General features: G+C 45.3%; 1 protein-coding gene across 1 annotated transcript; it reads right to left on the reverse strand.

The window, feature by feature from the left end:
* Positions 1-165: 165 nt before the first annotated feature.
* Positions 166-2,016, reverse strand: ccn2a (cellular communication network factor 2a; the record flags this gene model as incomplete). Its single annotated transcript, XM_080533637.1, has 5 exons — positions 166-462; positions 660-871; positions 1,070-1,324; positions 1,459-1,675; positions 1,948-2,016. 5 exons carry the CDS (start codon positions 2,014-2,016, stop codon positions 166-168), a joined length of 1,050 nt encoding a protein of 349 aa, XP_080389763.1.
* Positions 2,017-23,129: the final 21,113 nt, after the last annotated feature.

The following is a 23,129-nucleotide window of genomic DNA, read 5'->3' on the forward strand; positions in this document are numbered from 1 at the left end:
CCTTGTACAAAATGTAAAAAGTAAAAATGAGAAAAATCAAAAAATTATAAAACAAATATTGTGCAGCGAGATGAGATGGATATCTGTTGGATTCAAGTTAAGAGCCATTGTTTGTTGTTTCTTCATTTGTTGTTTCTTTCTTCTTCTGATGTTTTTTTGTTTTTTTTACGCCATGTCACCCAGCATCTTCTTGTAGTACATGGACTCGAAGATGTCGTTCTCGCCAGGGCAGTTGTAGTGACACGCGCAGGTCTTGATGAACATCATCTGCTTCTTCATGACTTGTCCGTCGGGGCACTTGAACTCCATGGGCAGGGTGGTGGTTCTGTGGGGGGTACAGCAGCGCCCGTCCGTGCACACACCGCAGAACTTGGGTCGGTATGACTTGGTGGTGGTGCAGCCGGAGATCTCAAACTTCATTGGCTTGGAAACTCTTGGGGTGCGGATGCACTTTTTCCCTTTCTGTTGAGACAAGCAAAGCAAAACACATATAAGTAGCCATTCTTTGAGGAAGAGTATCTTCGGTTATGTGCGTGTGTGTGTGTGTGTGTGTGTGTATGTGTAGGGAGACTAGGGGTCAGAGTTCAGGGGTTGGATGAGGCTAGTTTGGGTTAGGTGTAGGGAGGCTAGGGGTCAGGGATCAAGGTTAAAGTGCTTACCCTGATGCTCTGCTCCATGTGGGACTCACAGGGTCGGACCATGCAGAGGCGGGACTGTTTCTCCAGGCGGCACTCGCGGTTGTCATTGGTTACGCGTGTGGAGATTCCCAGGCCGCATGTCTTGGAGCAGGCGCTCCACTCGGTGGTCTGGACCAGACAGTTGTCCCTCATGAGGGAGGGGTCAGGCCCGTACGTCTCCTCCTCTCTGTAAGCTGTAAAGAAGGCAAAAAAACGCGGTCAGTCTCTTAAGTTTATCTCTACCGTCTGCCGGTCTCTCTATCTGTCGTGTCTGCTATCTCTACTGTCTATGGTCTCTACTACAAGTATCTCTCCTGTATATCCCTCTTCTTTCAGGACGCCTATCTGTGCTGTCAGTATCTACAGGACGGGTGTCCAGGTGTGAGAATCACCTGCGAGGGCGGAGCCAACAAAGGTTGTCTGTCGCTGGGGCTGGTCACACACCCACTCCTCGCAGCACTTCCCAGGCACCTTGACGCGGCGAGGCATGGGGCAGTCTGGGCTGGGCAGACGGATGTCCATGCTGCACAGGGGCACGCAGCCTACGGCCCCGTCCATGCACGTGCACTGGTATTTGCAGCTGCTCTGGAAGGACTCTCCACTCCTGTACACCATCCCACCAAACACACAGGTGGCGCCATCTTTAGCTGTGGAGGGGAAGAGCAGAGGAAAATGTCAGGTCAGGTCAGGTGTCATTCTAGAGATGGTCGGGGAGGGAGGGCTAGGGTAAATAACTGACTACAGCTCTCTTTGGAGACCAGGCTGTGAGAGTTTGACTCACCTGTGCAGACTCCAATCCGACGGTTGGTGGGGGATCCAAAGTCACAGAAGAGACCTCTGTGTGGGTCACACACGTCCCTCTCTGTGCACAGTTCTCCCATTTGCTTGGCACACACACGGCAGCAGCCGCAGGCATCGGGAACCAGGCTGACACCTGGCGGGCACTGGGGGGACTCCGCAGGGCAGACACACTGGCCACTGCACTCCTGGGCCTCAGCCTGTGGACCACACAGAACAGACAGGACCACCGGTTAGACACAGTTAACAGATACAGCTAAAACAGTTTGAAACTGAGTTTCAGTTAAGGGTTTCGAGGGCTCAGTAGAGGTGGGGAACCCTTTATTCACAACATAGTCTACAGTCTCAAGCATACATGAACATGTCACTTGTATGTATCTATTTACACAAGCATTTCAATCGCTGTAGCATGGACAGTAACATAGCTCATGGACTCAGCATTACACCATCATTCAAAGTGTCTTTGGCTTACCAAGTAGAAGAGGTGGGCAGTGAGGCAGATGAAAGATATCACTCTCAGGTTGTTCATTCCAGCAGACATTTTGCTTTTCTTCGTTTCTAAAAAAGAAAACAAGTCTTCCTCAAAATACGTCTTCCTTAGTCTCTTTTTCGTTCGAGTCTCTCAAAGTAGTCTGATCGAATCGATCTAGTTATAGAAATGTATTTTCTAGTCTTCCTCCGTGAGTGTGGTCGGTTGGTTGTTGTCTTGGTCCAAGCTAGAGTTTAGCTTCAGTAGTGGAGCTGTGCTGTTGCTCTCAGAGTAGAGGAGGAGAAGTTCTGTGTCTGAAGCTGGGAGCTCTCCCTGCTTTTATACACGCTGCCTTGCTGTGACGTGCCAGTGGCTGAATGGACTCAGTCCTGGACAAACATGAACATTCTTGGCATTCTTTCCAAGTTTCCTGCACCCCCCCTTCTCTCTAGACTCGCGCCCCCCCCCCCTGCACTCCCCATCCCGCCCACCTCCCTCCCCCCACCACTGACGCTCGCATTCCTCCTGTCTGAAACCAAACTTCTGTCACATAGCAAAATAAAAGTGCAGTCTTGGCACAATCCGGCCACTTTCCTTTTATTTATTGTGTAACAGGGCTAGGGGTTAGCGTTGGAGAAATGGATGGTTGTTATGCTGCTCTCCCATCTCTGAGATCATCATACAAGGATTCTTCTCTTGTGACTTCATTAGCTTTAAATATATCTTACACAGGCAGTCTTACATGTGGTCATATTAACCATAGGTTGTAGTTTGTTCAGAGAGAGGATTGTTAGTGAGTTAGTCACTACTACTACAGAATATTTGGTTGCCCTTTATTTTACTGTACTGTATCCTCTGATATTTTCCTAGTATACCAAGATGAAGGTGTTTGCTGTTACTTTTCAAAGGATTAAACACAATATTGAAAAGCGTGGACATAAAAGACACTTAGTGTTTGTGTGTCAATGAAACAAACAAGTTCAAATTAATATGATGATAATATCATTATGGAAATAACATTTAATATGTAATTTTAAAGTAAATACCTAGTTATTGCTGTACTGCAAAATAAAGTGCTGGTGAATATGTGACTTTTATGAGGGCCTTTGAGGTGAGAACATGCCGTACTGATAACCAGTGGATGGGGTTGTTCCATCGCCTTAGCAACAACAAGTCAGTGAGGTATAGGTCAAATCAACCAGGTCTTTAAAGGTGAGTTTAATAAGACCTTATGTGTAGTCAAACCCACATCACTACCCAATCTACAGACACTTTCTCATAAGCTCTATTCAGCAGTTACAATTCCCTGTCTTTTAATAGCCTTGTGCTTTCACCTGGGGTAATAAGGTTTAGTCTACAGGACTTGAAAGCGCAGGTGTGCCGCATTCCTGCTGCGGGATCCTAGTTTACCCCCATCGGGCCATGAAGACACAGAGCAGACGACAGGGCTGCCTGCAGGAAAGAGGCTAGACTCTGGGGTTTGTATATTTTCGCGGCCCCCAGACTCCCCACCTCACGTCTTATGAAAGGCAGCCCTGCACCTCGGCCAACCACCGAATCGGAAATGAAAAACTCCCAGAGAAAACTCGGAGCTGCAGGAATGCGAGGCAGCGCCAGCAGACATACTCTTACTAGCGGGGAGGAAGCGTGTCCTTATAAGGGAATGTTCTAGGGCTGAGCTAACAGTACAGTGCAGAGCAGACGAGCCAGTCAGTGAGTGGGATGTTAATGTACCCTGTCTGTCAACACAGACTCATTGGTGGGGATGCCAGCCTACCTAGTTCCTCTTTACCCCCTTTGTGTTAAAGAGTAGCAGCTTATTGCTATGGTGTATTAGGCTGTGTGCTCGATATCCTGATTCAATAACGGCTTGGTGTGGGTTTTCCGTGACCGTGTTGTCTGTCTGGATGACTGTGTTTTTATGAACTGCTTTGCTGTGTGTGTGGTAGGACTTACAGTAGCGGTTAGTTAGCCTCATGTTCCCTTTATCAGGCTGCCTGAGTCTCACTGAGCTCTCTCTATCTATCTCTCTCCCTCCCTCTCTCTCTCTCCTTCTGTCTCTCCCCTCTCTCCCTCCCTCTCTCTCACTCTCTCTCCCTCTCTCTCTCTCTCTCTCCCTCTCTCTCCCTCCCTCCCTCTCTCTCTCTCCTTCTGTCTCTCCCCTCTCTCCCTCCCTCTCTCTCACTCTCTCTCCCTCTCTCTCTCTCTCTCCCTCCCTCTCTCTCTCTCTCCCTCTCTCTCTCCCTCTCTCTCCTTCTCTCTCTTCCTCTCTCTCTCTCTCCCTCTCTCCCTCTCTCTCTCCCTCTCTCCCTCCCTCTCCCCCTCTCCCTCTCTCTAAGCCCTCCTGGGCACCCGCTGGAGCCCACCTTTCCCCAGACATTCCTCAGGCAGTAGACCGAAGGTTCCACACTTTCAGGTCTGTTAGCCTTTAATGTCATGCTCTCTGCTTCTCCTCGATGGCTAAAAGGGGCTGAAACTTTAGCTCTAGCGGCACGGCAGCTATTTCGAATCCGACATTCCCCACGCGAGGTGCAGACAATAGGAAATCTATTTTTCCTCTTTTGAGTACACAACACCCACACAGGGGCACCAGGCAGAGAGATGATGACAACTACTCTATATCTGGTTTGGGTGAGAGAGGGGTCAGGGTTGGAGGGTGGCAGACAGCAGCTAGAAAGGACCAGTCAGTGGTCATGTGACTAGCCGGCTTGGTGTGGGTTAGTCCCCCCCCTTTAGGACCAGTCAGTGGTCATGTGACTAGCCGCCCCCCCCTATAGGACCAGTCAGTGGCCATGTGACTAACCCCCCTGTTACGGCAACAACCCCCCTCCTCCCTCCACTGCTGTCTTGTCCTTGATTCTGTGTTGCAGGATGGCAGTGGGGAGAGGAGGCTTGGCTGATGCAGCACACCTGTGACTGTGCCTATTTAACATGTGCTGTTTTCAGCAGTCTGTCTCTCTCTCTCTCCATACAGGAGCACCTTTTGATCATTCGTTGGTGGCAACCCTCTTTTCCTATGTTTACACCTTACAACATTCCATACACATACAGACCACTCACCCACACCCTGTCGGTACCATTGATGATACTGACTTTCACACCCCATTTGTATTATTGCTTGTTTTTCCTTAGTTAATAATAAAATCTTGATTATTTACATTTACCCATGACTTGTTTCCCCTTTGTTACTGACTCTGAGCCAGGTTAGTGACACCCCCCCCCTATAGGACCAGTCAGTGGTCATGTGACTAGCTCCCTCCATCCCTATAGGGCTAGGCTGTTATAGGGAAAATCCTGCTGAGGTTTGTTGTTCCCAGTACAAGAATAACAAACACCTACATCAGCAGTGCATAAAAGTGGCTGCCAAAGCCTAATTGTCTGTGCAGTGTTATTCCAGTTGTACTTTTCCACATCCACGGCTCTGCCGTTTACGTGCCTCTGTTCACGTTACCAATGTCCTGCTGAGGTATTTCATCTGTTATGATTGTGCTTCTGACCAAACCAAAGATCTAATCTATGATTAGGAGGAACTGTACGTCTCGTGTTCTAAAAAGCCATTTAAAAAAAAAAATCATTATAACATTTTCAACATTCCAGAAAAGGCATATGACATTTTTAATTAAAAAGCATCAATTTCAACACACTAATGTTGGACCACAACCGGCTAACACGAAAAGTGATGTCATAACGAGCTCTGGCAGCTAACAGCAGAGTTGTGTATTTAAACAAATGTAGAGTTATCTTGATGATGAATTCTAGCCTGATAAACCACTGTGCTAATACTTCACGGTGACCGTGTGAGTTTAATGGATGCCATCTGGTATCTGGGTGCTCATTATGAACCAGAAGTTGAACTGAGATACAGGTCCATACTATATCTGACACCACACCTCAACACAGGTTGAACTGAGATACAGGTCCATACTATATCTGACACCTCAACAGAGGATCCAAGTACTTTGTTTGTTGTATTTGTTTTCACATAATACATATATTTAATATATTATATATAATATATATATATATAATATATTAAAATCTTCATATAATTAAATGTTTTACACATGGCAATTTCAGTCCATTATGGTATATTTGGTATTATTTCTGGTGTACATACAAGATATGCTTCATTTTAATTGATATACTGTAGTTCTTGAGATTTCCTTTTTTAATTCCACCCATCAGCTACTCTCAGCCCATCCTACCTCACTAGATATCCCACTGTCCCACACGCTGAACTGAGAAACATACTGAACTGTGTTGTGTTGAGACACAGTACATATTGTATCTGATGTGATGTCAGATGCCTATAATTAGCACAAAAACAACAACAACAATTCTTCCTTCTTCTAGCATTTTGAGTGCCAGTGGCCTCAGGCCCGAGCATAGATGACTTTCCATTTCCATTTTATTTAAAAATGCCTTTCTCAAACTCCAGGAAACTGTACAGGAAAAAAAGGGAAAATAAACAACAGGAGGACAGCAGGACAATAAACAACAACAAAAAGGAGGCTATGGGGGATAGTGTATCTCACTTCTGATATGTCTCTCAGTTCAACATGGAGGGTCAGATTCCTAGGAGATCATTGAGGAGCATTCCCCCATCTGCTCACCTCCCAGGCACCATGACCTCGCCAGGAACCGCAATGGGCCGATGACAGAGGAGCTGCAGGACAGAAGCCCCTCCCACAAGGCTGTCTTGTCTGGCCAAGTTAGGAGGAGAGATGATGTCAGAGTTGAACACAGAGGTAAACTCCAAGCATCCTGTGGAACCATTACGGTTGCAGCTACTACTGGAACAGACCATATTTGGACAAGGTGGAGTTTCATCTGGTGGTCAGGTAGGATCACCATGTCTGATGTCATAGTAGCTATTCAAACTCCGATTGGATGACTTGGTCACCATCATCGTCAATGCTGACGTGCTATGTTTGCATAACAGGCCGCAGCTCATGATAAATCATACTGCTGGCAACATGCACACGATGTGTTCCTCTGCAGTCGGAAACTCAGAACCTCAGAGTAAAGATTTACGTTATTTGTGTTGTTTTGGTTGATTCTGATACTCTGGGAAACTCTTTGTACAACAAGTTTCCAAGTTGGAAATGTTAGAGTTTCATGTCATGAATGCACCATTAGTGCTACGTAGCCTTCATTGTTCAAACACACGGAATGTAGTGTTAGGGAGTGGGGACGTGACTGCCAACTTGGAGAGCTGCGTCACAAAATGCCACAAATTATAAATAAAATGAGGTGCACCTAGTGATAACTGAAAAACACAGAACACACAATATTTTTGGATATCATTTAATGAGCAAATAGAAGAAACTACAAAGAATAATAATTCTAACTGTGTCCGAGGATGTCCTATAGGCTATCTCCATCTCATACATAGCAGTACTGTTCACCACCTGAAACACTACTAATTCAAGTAGAAAATACTACAAATTAAATTGAAATATTAAAGGAATCAGACATTAAACAACCAGCTTTTGACAGGCTAGTTCAGTTGAAAGGTTAATCATTCACAAGTGTCTGGGAGCAACTTTGCACCAAACGTACTGAACACCAAAGGAAACCAGAAGAGAGATTATTTGCCTTCATTCATATCCAGTTCCATTCTATAATTGGCAGTTGGCAGCTAGTTGGAGGAATGTTCCCTGCTTTGAGCCTTCAAACCCACCATTCCTACACCACCCTAACCCCAACCCTCCACCACTATTCAAACTGAACACGTGGCAGAGATCTCAACATTAGCTCATTATGGCACCCGCAGCTATGAGGCTGACTGAAGTAACTAGTGAACATAAGTTACCTTATCCTAACCCGAACCCTCAGCTCTGAGGTAACTGGTGAACATAATTAGTTACCTTATCCTAACCCGAACCCTCAGCTCTGAGGTAACTAGTGAACATAATTAGTTACCTTATCCTAACCCGAACCCTCAGCTCTGAGGTAACTAGTGAACATAATTAGTTACCTTATCCTAACCCGAACCCTCAGCTCTGAGGTAACTAGTGAACATAATTAGTTACCTTATCCTAACCCGAACCCTCAGCTCTGAGGTAACTAGTGACCATAATTAGTTACCTTATCCTAACCCGAACCCTCAGCTCTGAGGTAACTAGTGACCATAATTAGTTACCTTATCCTAACCTGAACCCTCAGCTCTGAGGTAACTAGTGAACATAATTAGTTACCTTATCCTAACCTGAACCCTCAGCTCTGAGGCTGACTGAGGTACCTCAGAACCCAGATGTGCACTGATATAACCACTACATTGTTGGTAACTTAAAACTAACCAACAGCAAACACACAGCTAATCCTGATTCCTGACCATAACCCACAAACACAAATGACATTCTCTATGAAAGCAGGAAACAAATGAACATAATTGGGGACTGAAAGGGAGAGTTGATATAAACAAAAAAATGGAAAAAAAGGCAGGATGTGCAGGAGAAACTGGCCACTACTGTTTAGACTGGAAAGATCCACACAGAAAGCGCCATGGTATTGAGCTTCTTTCAACAAACAGAAGAACATTTTATTTCAACCAGAGAGATTCATGGCCACACACATGCCTGCAGGGAACTGTAACACACCACTGTGACCCTCACCTGGACAGAACTAACCTCCCACCTTCTCTGTTCTTTTTACAGTTGCAGTATATGGTCTTAACAGCATCACGGCACAGCGCTGCATCCCCAATATAGACAGGCTCTGAAGCTGCCCCCTCAACCTCTCTGTGTCAGGCTCTTAAGCAGCCCCCTCAACCTCTCTGTGTCAGTGTTCCACCTGCCTACCCTGCTGCTTCTGGTCTCTCCAGGGAGTTGGAGGTGTCCTGATGTAGGTGATGATGTAGTTGATGATGTAGTTGATGATGCAGGTGATGGTGTCCTGATGTAGTTGATGATGTAGGTGATGATGTAGTTGATGATATAGTTGATGATGTAGGTGATGATGTAGGTGATGATGTAGGTGATGATGTAGGTGATGATGTAGTTGATGATGTAGGTGATGATGTAGTTGATGATGTAGTTGATGATGTAGTTGATGGTGTCCTGATGTAGTTGATGATGTAGTTGATGATGTAGTTGATGATGTAGTTGATGATGTAGTTGATGATGTAGGTGATGATGTAGTTGATGGTGTAGTTGATGATGTAGTTGATGATGTAGTTGATGATGTAGTTGATGATGTAGGTGATGATGTAGTTGATGGTGTAGTTGATGATGTAGTTGATGATGTAGTTGATGGTGTCCTGATGTAGTTGATGATGTAGTTGATGATGTAGTTGATGATGTAGTTGATGATATAGTTGATGATGTAGGTGATGATGTAGTTGATGATGTAGTTGATGATGTAGATGATGATGTAGTTGATGATGTAGGTGATGATGTAGTTGATGGTGTAGTTGATGATGTAGTTGATGATGTAGTTGATGATGTAGGTGATGATGTAGTTGATGGTGTAGTTGATGATGTAGTTGATGATGTAGTTGATGGTGTCCTGATGTAATTGATGATGTAGTTGATGATGTAGGTGATGATGTAGTTGATGATGTAGTTGATGATATAGTTGATGATGTAGGTGATGATGTAGTTGATGATGTAGTTGATGATGTAGTTGATGGTGTCCTGATGTAGTTGATGATGTAGTTGATGATGTAGTTGATGGTGTCCTGATGTAGTTGATGGTGTAGTTGATGATGTAGTTGATGATGTAGGTGATGGTGTCCTGATGTAGTTGATGATGTAATTGATGATGTAGTTGATGATGTAATTGATGATATAGTTGATGATGTAGTTGATGATGTAGTTGATGATGTAGTTGATGGTGTAGTTGATTATATAGTTGATGATGTAGTTGATGATACAGTTGATGATATAGTTGATGATGTAGTTGATGATGTAGTTGATGATATAGTTGGTGTAGTTGATGATGTAGTTGATGATATAGTTCATGGTGTAGTTGATGATATAGTTCATGGTGTCCTGATGTAGTTGATGATGTAATTGATGATGTAGTTGATGATGTAATTGATGATATAGTTGATGATGTAGTTAATGATTTAGTTGATGATGTAGTTGATTTACATTTTTACATTTACATGTACTTTTTTGGCATTTAGGAGACGCCTTATTCCAAAGTGACTTTCAATCAATACATTTGAAATTTGAAGTAAATGAATCATCAATCCACCAGTCATAGCAGGAAAAGTAGTCTAGCTCAGGCCAGTGGCCATTGGCAGTCATCGTGCTAGAAGAAGAACGTTTTTATTTTATTTGGAGAAACAGTACAAAGAGGTAGTAGATGTCTCAAGAGAAACATTATAGGGGGGGAAGCAGGTGTCTCTGGAGGCACAGTGCAGGGGAGTAGTCTAAAAAGTTAACTTGGTATCTTGTACAGGCGTGTACGGGTGTGACCATGGTTAGGGTCAGAGAGTACCTTTCATATGTGACCAGGTGTAAACTTCATTCTGGGGTGGGGCCTACCTAAACAGGGGTGACTAAGGATGGAAAACTTTATTTCCTCTAATTTCTTCTGCTAATTTTCCCATTTCTACAAAGCAGAGGAAACCGGGAACCCAAACAACCGTTGTACATCTGTGATGGGTGAACGGTGACAGGTAGCACTGGGCAGGCTCAGCCGGGAATGTGACTTGGCCAGCAGCTACATTCCTCTGCTAATTGATTTCCTGTAAAGCCTTTGAATACTAAGTTTGGTGTTAGTCAAATGGGGTTTGTTTGTCTCATATAGTGCCAAAATAAATGTTACTTGAACTCATAGAAAAACCACCAAAGATTTGCTCTACCGTTTTAGTTTTTTCAAACAAGGTGTAGTGCATGGCGTGATAGACTGCCATCCTGTCCAATTTGACCTAACTCTCTCCTGAAACTTCAAATAAGCCCAGCATGTTATTCTTTCATTAGACATTTAAAAGCAAAGCTCTGCATCCATCTAGTAAATACATGTGGCTTGTCCTTTCCTGTACGGTTTCACCCAGGTACATTCAGGTGCAAATGTTTATTTGCCAAACGGTCAGCAGCGAAGCAGACCTTGACAGATGTTTCTCTCTCATCTCAGATGTTAGGGTTAGGGGTAGGTGTTTGATCGCAGCGTCATGTAGAATCTACTAATTTTTTTATGTCATATTTAGACATACCATTGAATTTACACTGAACATTTATATACATACCAGTACATACAAATACACGCCAGAGATGTACCCACCAGTACTACTCACAGTACACACCACTACAGACCAGTACACACCAGTACACACCAGTACACACAACTACACACCACTACACACCAGTACATACTGTACCAGTACACACCAAGTTTAGACAAGTTTGCCTTGTGGGGTGAGGAGAAGAAAGAACATATTTATCTCGCAGTACACATATAATAATTACAAGAATATGTAGTTATGTTTCCTCTTATCAGGCTGTAACACACACCCTCTGAGGTTAACCTCAAGAGGAAGATGTGTTGGCTTAGAAACGCACTAGGCCTCTAGATTAGATAAGGATGCTCAGTATGCTGAGCTATGTTTACATGGCAGACATATTGTATGTCTCTGGCTGTCCTGCCTTGACATTCTACTTCCTGTCTATCTATTTCCTGTCTTGGTCTGTAGCTGTATGCAATAGTATGAATAACCCTAACCCCAATGATGATCATTCTTGCAGCATTACAATGAGCCCGTGCTCCGATTTCTACCTACACCAGCCTCCCTTGGACTGAATTGTGGTAAAACTCGGTCTTAGCATCTACTACTATGCTACTCCAAACCCCTAACCCTAACCCCTAACACAAATGCTATACCATTAGGAACTATAGCACAACGCAGACCCCAGAGCAGTTATTGGAGAGATGGGTTTCCCCTGGGGTGAATGGTGAACATTAAGGCCAACTGACTCTGTGCTGAGAGATCATGTTCATGCTTATGCTTGCAAGAACAACATACACACTACAAATCCCTGTTCCCCTTTCAGTCTCCGCAGACTGATGACACTGCGGGCCCTATTATGCACTTCTTAACTTGCCGTCTTAAGTCTTAATTAAGACGCACCGCCAGGTTAAGACCTACCGCCACCCTTATTATGCGCTTCATACGCGCTACTGCTATTATGCAGGTGTCGATAGGCGCCCACACATAAGACGTAAAACTCCCGTGCATATATTGCTCATTGTGGGAGTGTTCATTTAAGCAATAGCTCACGACAGGCCGTGGTATATGCTTATTATATCACAGCTAAGGGGCGTTGTTCGGCCCGACGCGAAGCGGAGGGACGGCAACCCCCTTAGCTGTGATATAATAAGCATATACCACTGGCCTGAAGTGAGCTATTGCTTTTATAAAACGGTTACCAACACTGTCAATATGAATTAGAAAAGCACACTCAAATTCAAATAGTTTTTATTCGTAATTAATCATCCTAAATAGTTCCCCTCAAATAAAATAGTTCCTCTTATTGCAGTTGGTCGCTAAGCAACAACACTAACATTCTTTTTCATTAGCCTAGGCTACTAGCATTGTAGATTTCATAGGAATTTAGCATTTATTTACACATTTTCATTATTTGCATCTATTTATTTACATTAATTTGGATGTCTCCGTTGATTGTACACCCACTAAAAAACTGTTGTCACAGCGCGCGGCTGTAGTGGACGCAGGCAGGGCACTCCGAAAACGTCTCGACACATTTTCAAACAGGCTTTATTTTGATAAACAGACCACATATTGGGAATCTACATGGTTACTTTGCATAGGATTATTATATATATTTTTTTTTAAGTTGATAAAATGTCCTTGAGATTGAATTAAAAGTCTGTTATATTTGGAATGTTGACCGTGAAACAGGCGTATTCATTTCGAACTGTGATGAGGCTCTACTAATCGTAGCTGTGGTATACGCTCAATATACCACGGCTATGAACCAATCAGATTGCTTGATTTCACCCATCCGTTTTATAAATGTTAATGAAGTGCACTAGGCGCCCTTGCTATTATGCGATCTGACTTTGCTCCTAGCGCTAAGAAGTGGTTTGAAAAGTTCTTAAGTTTAGACTTCATGCACGTTTTGAAACACGAGCGCGCCTCCGCGGTTTGCGCATGCATGTGGGCACACATGAACACGCACGTGGCTACACGGCAAGACGTCAATTACGGTCACAGTATAAATGCTTTATTTCAGAAGGGAGAGGCCAGCGCTGTACAGTATGTTGCCTCCGCATACTGTGCACCAGGCACGTGCCGTGAGCTTTTAGATTGGGTAAGCATAAAATATAGAAATACACGTAATTACACATACACGCTATCAGTGAACGCAGTTTCAAGGAAATGCAATTTTGATGCCCTAGAACCCGCTAATAAACTGTAGGGTCACTTTGTGATCAGATTACCAAAAACAAAAAAAACAGTTGCCAGTTTCGACTATATCAGGGGTGCTCATTGTTCAATCTTTTTTGAACCAAGATCTTTTCAAGTAGCCAGCCTGCTGAAATCTACAAGTCCAGTTTCAACATCGCAAACGCAGTTAACGCACACACGCACAACACAGACACACACCGTTTCCAACCTCCATACTAAACTCACAACACACTTTCTTTTCACACTTTGTCACACAGGCACTTGACATCACATCACAAACCCGCCCTCTCTATCTCTCTCAAACACTTTTGGTTCAGAACCAATGTCACGGACACACACACACACACATCCTCCCCCACCCCCCCAAGCACACACGAGCAAATAACAAACCATCCACCAACTAAGCATTCACACACACACAAATGTGCGCCCACACGCACACACACACACACACACACACACACACACACACACACACACACACACACACACACACACACTATTACAATAACTATTATACAAACACATATACACACCTGGGCCGTAGTTCTGTTCAGAAACACTCTCCTCATCATTATCCTTATTGATTAGATCGTTTGAGCTAGCATAAACTATTCTGCCGGGCGAGAGAAAGTAGTGTGAACTTGTTAACTTGTGAACTTGTGAACTTGAAAATGATAGCCAATCAGTAGCTCTTATCGGAATGAAAGAACTACTCTGATTGGCTGAAAGCATGCTTACCCTGGCCACATTAAACAGCTGGCTGAGGCATCGTAAAAAAATAAAAAAGACATTTTCACGCATTCGAATGTACACGAGGGAAAGCAGAGAGAGGAGTGCTTATATGCACAGCAGAGTAGGTAAGTGCTTTACTCCTACAGGTGGCGCTAAAAATGCAACGTCAAAATGAATGACTCCTGCTGCGCTGGGACCTAAAATACGACTCTTTTAATGAAAACAAACAAACGGTTACATGCACTTTTATTTTAATATTTTCACGGTCCTTTTTTCTTTTTTCGTTGGGTAAGCACTGCTAACCCTGCTTATATGGACGGCACGTCCCTGCTGTGCACATACAGTACGAGCATGCCGTGCGTAATATAATGACATCAACATCTGTCATTCCTGCAGTCTTCCAGCGACCCCTCTGTAACACTTCTCAACTCACAAGCGGAGGTATTGCCGTGTTTATTCAGAAAATAATCATGCACGAGCTTGTTACTTTCTTCTGCAGAGAAGCGCGCTGACCTCCTTCTTAGGACTTCCATAATAGCATAGCGCTAATGACTCAACGCAGCCGGTTCTTAAAGGGAATGGCACCTGGCACGCTGATTGGGTTGATTGAGAAGACGCCCAAAACACACCCATGACTAATTTCTTTGCTTAGCGCCGGGTTTTAGGCGCCCACTACCGCACGCATAATAGCAAAGTGGCCTTGACCACGCCTCCACGTCTTAAGTTTAGATCTACCGCCTCGTCTTATTGATGAAGTGCATAATAGGGCCCTGTATGTCTTAAGGGTGCTACCTGCAGTGTTGAGGTCACTTAGCCTTGGTCAAACACGACACAAAATTCAGAAAATATCGAACATCAGGAACAACAACAGATTCACACTACTTAGCAATTCAGTAATTTAGTTGAACTAGTACTTTGCTCACTTCCTACCTGTATTTCATTAGTTTGATGTGTCATTAGTAAAACATCTTTCTGAACTGCACAGTAGTCAGTGTGGGAGCCAAAGGGGAGAGGAACAACATCTTTGTAATCTCTATAATTCGGACAACCAACCCTGCCCTTTTTAAAAACAGTGTACAGGCTTTAGATTTCGCTACTGGTCCATGCTAACAAAGATCTGGCAGGCTTTTAGCCACAGAAGAACATTCTTGTGAGGTGTGCTGAGGGCTTTTCTCAGTAAAGTCATACCTCTGGCTGTGTCAGTGAAATCCAGGCTGCTGTGGTAGCTGAACCCATGTGTGCGTAAGCCTAAACCGACTTTCCCAGACTTCTCCCGTTTACTGGTACTAGGTGTCTGTGAGTTCCAACATGCTGATGAAGCTACAGGAATGATGAATCTACTGATGAAACAAATGATTAACACCTTTAGAAGAGTATGCAGGTAACAGGAGAGGGTCTAGGGAACAGGAGAAGGTCTAGGACCCTGGTGCACAATAGTTGGCCCGTGATGGGTGGATTTAATGCCTGCGAGAATTTTGGGAGAAATGGCAGAAGGAAAAAAAAAAAGTTGATAGGGAAATAATAATTTTAAGGAAAAAAAAGTTTTCTTCTTCCGTCTGGCATTTCTTTTTGGGGGGATGGGGGACATTATTCCAAACATAATTCATAATGTCAGCAATCAATCAAAGAAGAAATGTTCCCTCATAATTCCACCCCACATTTCCCCTATAGTCCAGCCCCCTTCATTGGCTCGCCACATAACATTAGCATTAATACGTCAGTTGCAGAGAATCGAAAGTGAGACAGATGAGGGTTAGGTTAGGGTAAGTTCATTGCAATGGCTACAAAGAAATGTAAAGTTGACACCGAAAATAGATGGACAAATTTTGCTTCATTCTACCTGGACATGACACTGCTAAACCAACTATCTTGCAAACGGTAGTGGTCAGCAAGGTTGCTAACATCAAACGCTATTTCGAAGCAAAACACAGTAGCTTTAATGAAAGATTCCCACCAAAATCAGATAACAGAAAGCTTAAACTCCGCTTATGAGCACTCTGTTAAAGCTATTCATAAAGCGTGATCAAATGTCAAGAGAGAAATCGGCTGACCAGTGAACATCTTGACCAGTGCCTTCGCCAGGGGAGGCTGGTTCATTAGGGGCAATTGGACAATGCCCCACCAAAGGGAGAAGAGAGAGATTTTTTTTCTATGACTTCTAGACAGTGTTGCTTCTGAATATCATAGTCCAATCAGCTAGTGTTCTGTGGAGTATATCATAGTCCAATCAGCTTGTGTTCTGTGGAGTATGTTCCAATCAGCTTCAAGTCCCGCCCCTTTCAGGGCAACTTTCAGTCTACTCGAAATTGCACTAGGCTGTTCTCGTAGACTTGCATGTAAAATCTATTTTGGTAACTTCAGGCCATTCGGTCATTTGTCTATGGGGTTTTGGGACATGCACAAAGAATCGTACGTGCTTACGTCATGTCATACGGCCGGCGTCACGTTCGTTCACCTGCTTCACCATGGCTAGTAATGTTCTGAACAACTCGGTTGAATCTTTAAAAGAAACACCGTTCAGCCGTCGTAGCAACCAGGAGAAATTAACAGTAAAGGAATTAGGACCACCCAGACCAAATTTAATTATAAAGCAAGTTTATAAGGCAGGGAAAATTGGAAAATCGTATAACCGAGGATTTACGAGGGGTTGGTATGAGAAGAAAACATGGCTAGCGGGATGTGAAGTAACAAATGCGTTGTTCTGCTTTCCACTACCGGACTTTGTAAACAAATTGAACAAATGGATTAGAAGGAGGCATCTTTTGTTCCCAACTTGATATTGCAACTGGACCTATTACCGAAGTCAAACTTGTGTAAGTAAGTGAATCATCTGTCCTTCAGTCATGATAGGAAAACCAAATCGATGCTGGGAGAAGGAATGGCAGACTGTATTCTGATTGTATCTTCTATGCTCTTTGTATGTTTCTATGCTCTTTGTATGTTTCTATGCTCTTTGTATGTGTCTTGGTGTAGGAGAAACGTAGGACCACGTTGGAAACAAGTGTTTCGGTACACGTTGACGTGTAGAAACTGTAGAGAGAAAATTGTAGAAATTGTAGAGAAAACTGGGGGGGTAGAGGTGATGAAGAGGTCTGTACAGGGGGGGGTAGAGGTGATGAAGAGGTCTGTACAGGGGGGTAGAGGGTATGAAGAGGTCTGTACAGGGGGGTAGAGGGGATGAAGAGGTCTGTACAGGGGGGTAGAGGGGATGAGGAGGTATGTACAGGGGGGTAGAGGGGATGAAGAGGTCTGTAGAGGAGGGTAGAGGGGATGGAGAGGTCTGTAGAGGAGGGTAGAGGGGATGGAGAGGTCTGTAGAGGGGGGGTAGAGGGGATGGAGAGGTCTGTAGAGGAGGGTAGAGGGGATGGAGAGGTCTGTACAGGGGGGGTAGAGGGGATGAAGAGGTCTGTAGAGGAGGGTAGAGGGGATGAAGAGGTCTGTACAGGGGGGTAGAGGGGATGAAGAGGTCTGTAGAGGAGGGTAGAGGGGATGAAGAGGTCTGTAGAGGAGGGTAGAGGGGATGAAGAGGTCTGTACAGGGGGTAGAGGGGATGGAGAGGTCTGTACAGGGGGTAGAGGGGATGGAGAGGTCTGTACAGGGGGTAGAGGGGATGGAGAGGTCTGTACAGGGGGTAGAGGGGATGAAGAGGTCTGTACAGGGGGGTAGAGGGGATGGAGAGGTCTGTAGAGGTGGGTAGAGGGGATGGAGAGGTCTGTAGAGGTGGGTAGAGGGGATGAAGAGGTCTGTAGAGGTGGGTAGAGGGGATGAAGAGGTCTGTACAGGGGGGTAGAGGGGATGAAGAGGTCTGTACAGGGGGGTAGAGGGGATGGTGAGGTCTGTACAGGGGGGTAGAGCTATTCTCATGCTAAAATTGACTGTAAATCCAGATTTTAAAGTTGATATTCTTCCCCGTGGAGCATGCCCCCATAACCTGTGCCCCACCCAAACATTTTAGCACCAGCCGCCACTGGCCTTCGCATAGCAACAATTGAGTGCAAGCCCAACTTCAGGACCATAGCCGCTTCCCTGTGTTTGCGTTTGTTTTGTTCTGTTTAAATTATAATCAGAGGAAAATATTAATATCGCACACTTCTCTCCATGCAATAAAACATATTTTATTATAAAGTCATCAACATGTATAGTGTGCAATTATAATAGGCTACCTGCAACATATCTACATCAAAACAAACCAATTAACAACATGCCTTTCTAGGGTAGGTGTTTAACAGCTGTTAAAACAGCTGTTTCCTACTATGAAAAAATGAATGGTCAGTGATGTCGTTAGGCCTGGGCGTCTGGGGAGAGCCCCCAATGTTTTCTGAATAGCCCCGGAAATAAAAGTTACCATCTACCGCTACCATTGCCATCGATTTAGCACATCGCCATCTATTTAGCGCAAGCTACCACCCGTCAATCAAAAACTCTGCTACCCCCAGGAGAGAGTCTAGGAGGTATGGGTTGTGGTTTAGGTGTTATCTGTTTCCAGAGTTACATTCCAGAGAGGACCCCTCCCAGTCGCCACGGTTAAACTGAGTGTGTGAAATGTCTCCAACTCCCTCTTTCATCTAGCATGGAGAGTAACACTCTCTTTATTGGTGTCAGGTGTTGTTCAGAGTCATGTGGAAACCAAAGAGTTGGAGTGGAAAATCACAGTGGCACATATCCATCAGGGAACAGCAGCACATTTGGAATGTGAGATATATAAACATAATCTGAAACCTTTCTGAAGTGTTAGACCAAATAGAACATCGGCCTGTTCTTAAGAGTAAACATGTGTGTGCAGGTTCATAACCACCCTCCAAAACAGGGAACACTCTACCTGCCACCAGGTAAATAACCACAACACATTACCTCTACCTGCCACCAGGGAGGTATTCCATCAACGTTGTTAAAGGAAAGTCTCGAGAGATTTATCAAAATAAGCCTGGATTTTCCTTTAGCGACATTGATGCAATAACCCCCAGGTAAGTAACCATAACTCTCTCTACCTCTACCTGACACCAGCTAAATAACCACAACACTCTACCTCTACCACCAGGTAAATAAAGTAACAACTCTCTCTACCTCTGAGTCACTTGTAGCCAGGTAAATGGTAGCAAGGAAATCATACCACAGTAGTACCGTATGTGGACAACATACATGGTCACCATGTCCTTGCTCAAAAATAACATGGAACATTTATTAATGTAAATAGCCCACAGCCCTCACCTCAACCCTCCCTAACGAAAACATGCCAGAATGTTCTTCAAAAATGTTGCACTTGAACCTCAGTGGGATGGAGGAAGTGGTGACGTGGGAGGGGAAAGCAATCGGTCAATTATCTGTCAAACAGACAGACTGTCAGCATCTGACCCAGTTTTTAAAGGGAGGGCAGAAAAATCAGCACCCCATGTGCATACCACACCACGGTCCAGAAGGGTTTGACTTTGCTTCAGTTGTTCAAAACAGGAGCAAAACAAGAGACCAGAACATTTCGTCTGAATCCTTCGGATGCGTCAGATACAGTCTGTTGACCGCCCTGGCCATATTCTGGCAATGCAATGTGTTCAAACCTTTTAAGTCATGAGAATTTGTGGTTTGGCTTTATCTTATGAGTCTTACACAACTCTGTTTATCAGTTCAGGGTTAGTTTTATCTCAACATTGGTAGAGCTGTCCTTGAGATTCCTTCCAACGTGGTTCCAACTATAGTTTATGTATATAATAATATCTACATGCTGTTTTTACCACTTAATTAGATCAGAGGGAAACGTCGACCGTAACCCTAACCCAAGCCTTAACCCCAACCCTAACCCTAGCCTTAACCGCAACCCTAACCCTAGCCTTAACCCCAACCCTAGCCCTAGCCTAAACCCCAAGCCTAAACATGTGTGTTTAATACCATCCTTCATTCCATTCCATGCATTACAATGGGCCTGTTGTCTGGTTTGTCCCTCCGCCATCTTTCCCTGGAACATACTGTACTGTATAGAAGCATGTTCTACTGGGAATCCAGCCTGATGATCCCAGCAGACACAGACCCCCCCCCCCCCCCCCCCTGTCTCACTGTCTCTCGTCATGAATGAACTACTGAGAGACGTCTGTCTACAAGTGATTCACCAGGGGGTCTGAGTTTAAAATAGTACAACACATGTTGGCTGTCTGTCTGTCTGTCTGCTTACCTCCCTGCCTGTCTGTCTGTCTGTCTGCTTACCTCCCTCCCTGCCTGTCTGTTTGTCTGCTTACCTCCCTGCCTGGCTGACGGTCTGTTTGTCTGTCTGTCTGCTTACCTCCCTGCCTGTCTGACGGTCTGTTTGTCTGCTTGCCTGTCTCTCTGTCTGTCTGTCGGCCTACCTACCTACCTAACTATCCGTCTGCCTGCCTGCTGACCTCTCTCTCTGTCTGTCTGTCTGTCTGTCTGTCTGCCTGTCTGCCTGCCTGTCTCTCTGTCTGTCTGTCTGTGTGTCTGTCTGTCGGTCTGTCTGTCTGTCTGTCTGTCTGTCTGTCTGTCTCTCTCTCTCTGTCTGTCTGCCTGCCTGTCGGTCTCTCTCTCCCCTACCTCGTCTGCCCCACAGAGCAGAACAATAGCAGGTCTGTTCAGCCTGTGTGACCCAGACTAGAGTGTTTCTGCAGAGTCTGTTATAGTCATCTAGAGGAGATGTGGGGCAGACTATCAGAGAGGACGGGCCCCTCTGTCACGGACAGGACTGGCTGGAAACCCAGAGAGATCGTGCCATAAGTGGAACACACTCTTAAAACAAAGTCTTCACCACAATGTTGCTCTAGCGTGACAAGGCTGTGTGTGAGCTGCAGCTGCCGTGAATCAATGGGGCTGCTGTGACATGATTATGTAACGTTGGTGTCTGTGTTTTAGTGTGTTCCTGTGTTATTGGAGTTGTGTGTGCGTATATGTTAGAGTGTGGTGTGCTAGAGTGTTCGTGTGTTAGTGTGTTAGAGCATGTTGTGTTAGCGTGCTGCGTGTGTGTAAGTTAGCATGTGGCGTGCTAGAGTGTTGTGTGTTAGAGTGTTGTGCGTTTGTGTGCTAGAGTGTCGTGAGTTGTGTGTTCATGTGTTCTGTGTTCTTGTGTGTTAGCTGGTGACAGTGTGCGTAGTGTTGTGTGTTTGTGTGTTGTGTGTCCTTGTGCATAGAGTTGTGTGGTTAGTTTCTTCAAAAGCAGCTCTTTCTCACAGGACAGGCTTTCTCTCTTTTAACAGTTTCTAACCACAACATAAACAATATGTGACTTATACATGTGTTCTTTGCAACACTCAGGGGAACTGTACTGTACTGATTTACGTGGTTGCCTTTTGATAGAACTCTACAGGGTTTGAACTCTACTGGTTTCAGCAACCAGTTCATCAGTCAGGGAATGACCTCACATGGTGTGTATGGCCAGGGGAGGCCAGGGGACGCTAGGGCATACAGGCCTGTTTGTGGGTTCTTCAGGGACAGCACAGTGGGGGTCTGTTCCCTATGCCTCAACCATCAGAGCTGTCCTGTTAGATGCCTGAATGCACCCCTAGTGACACACATTCCAACACCTCTGGCTTTTCAACTCTGCAGTGAGGAGGCTCAGCTTGTGTGTGTGTGTGTGTGTGTGTGTGTGTGTGTGTGTGTGTGTGTGTGTGTGAGAGTGTGTGCGTGCGTGCGTGCGTGTGTGTGTGAGTGTGTGTGTGTGTATGTATGTATATGTGTGCGCACAGTTGTGCAAAGTCACCGTCGCTACCACGACTGTAGCCTTAGCTTCACCACCAGCTAGCATAGACAGTATATATAAACCGTACTATACCGTACACCCCATAACCTTGGCATACACCCCCCACCAGGTGCGTGCCCCTAGCCTTAGACACAATTATCACTAGGCAGGGGTCAGGGGTAGAAAGCCTTAGACACAGGTATCACCAGGCAGGGGTCAGGGGTAGTAAGCCCTAACCCTAATGGCTCCAGGAGCCTCTTTAATGGCACTCAGTGACGCCGACGGTGACGCCAGTCGTGCTGCAAACACATCCGTCTCTCTGAGGCCTTTTTCCCCCACCGGTCTCCGTGTGTTGACTTATCTCACCATGAATCTGCTCCAGCTGCTCCAGTAGGACCAGGGTTCTGGCCTGGGGGTGTTGCTGAGGGGATTGTGTGAGTGTGTGTGTCGGGGGGGGGGGGGTCAGGGGAGTCTCAAAGAAAGTGTCTCAGACTGTGTAGAGGGGTTTGGGCAATAGTTGGACCACAGCATTTCTGGAATTCCGGGGGGGGCGGGGGGTGGGGGGGAGGGGCTCAGGAGGTACTGAAGGGTTGGGGGGGAGGTGGAGGGTGGTGTGTGTGTGTGTGGGGGGGGGGGGGGGGTCCCAAAGAAAGTGTCACAGACAGAGGAGAGGGGTGGGGAGATAGTTAGACCGCAGCATTTCTGGAGGTCTGGTACGTTTCCTTTGACCCTGAGCTTATGCCTTCCCAGAATCCCCCCAGCTCCACTACAGCACCACCGCCGCCCCTCCCGCCAGACTTGGCAGCCGGGGGCCGTCCAATCGCAGCTGTAAGTGAAAAACGAGACTTTGGAAATATAACCAGACAGAACCCGAGAGCCGTAATTGGCCGCAGTGGGCCTCCGAGGAGATCGCCATAACAACGCATGATCAAACCAATGAGAAACAGTAATACTCTTTTAATTTCACGTTCGAGGACCGAGACGGAGGCTTGGTTCTGCTAGAGCGGAGTGGTAATTGCAAGCTTATGTATTTCCTTTCTCCAGGGTGCCCCCGTTTCTTTTCACATTGTGAAGAACACACTTGACCACATCCCCTTTACAGTATAAAATCTGTATCAATAATAACACCCGCCCTACTCCTGTACATCTGTACTGTTGGAAGTCTGTTTCTTGTGACTGAACAGTGAATGAGACTCTAGTCAGTCTGGAGAGCAGCTGGTTGGTCGACTGGGATAGGGGGACCACGTGTGGTCAGGTCCACGTGTGGTCAGGTTTTCTGTTCATGTTTAAAGTGCCTTTTACACAGCGACAATAGTGTACTCTGCAATAGTGTGGTCCGAATCGTGTGTGGTCACCACCGTGTGGTAAAAACTTCAAGTTGATTACGTTTAACCT

Source organism: Nansenia antarctica (genome assembly GCF_963989245.1).
Source record: "Nansenia antarctica genome assembly, chromosome: 6".
Taxonomy (NCBI): Eukaryota; Metazoa; Chordata; class Actinopteri; order Argentiniformes; family Microstomatidae; genus Nansenia; species Nansenia antarctica.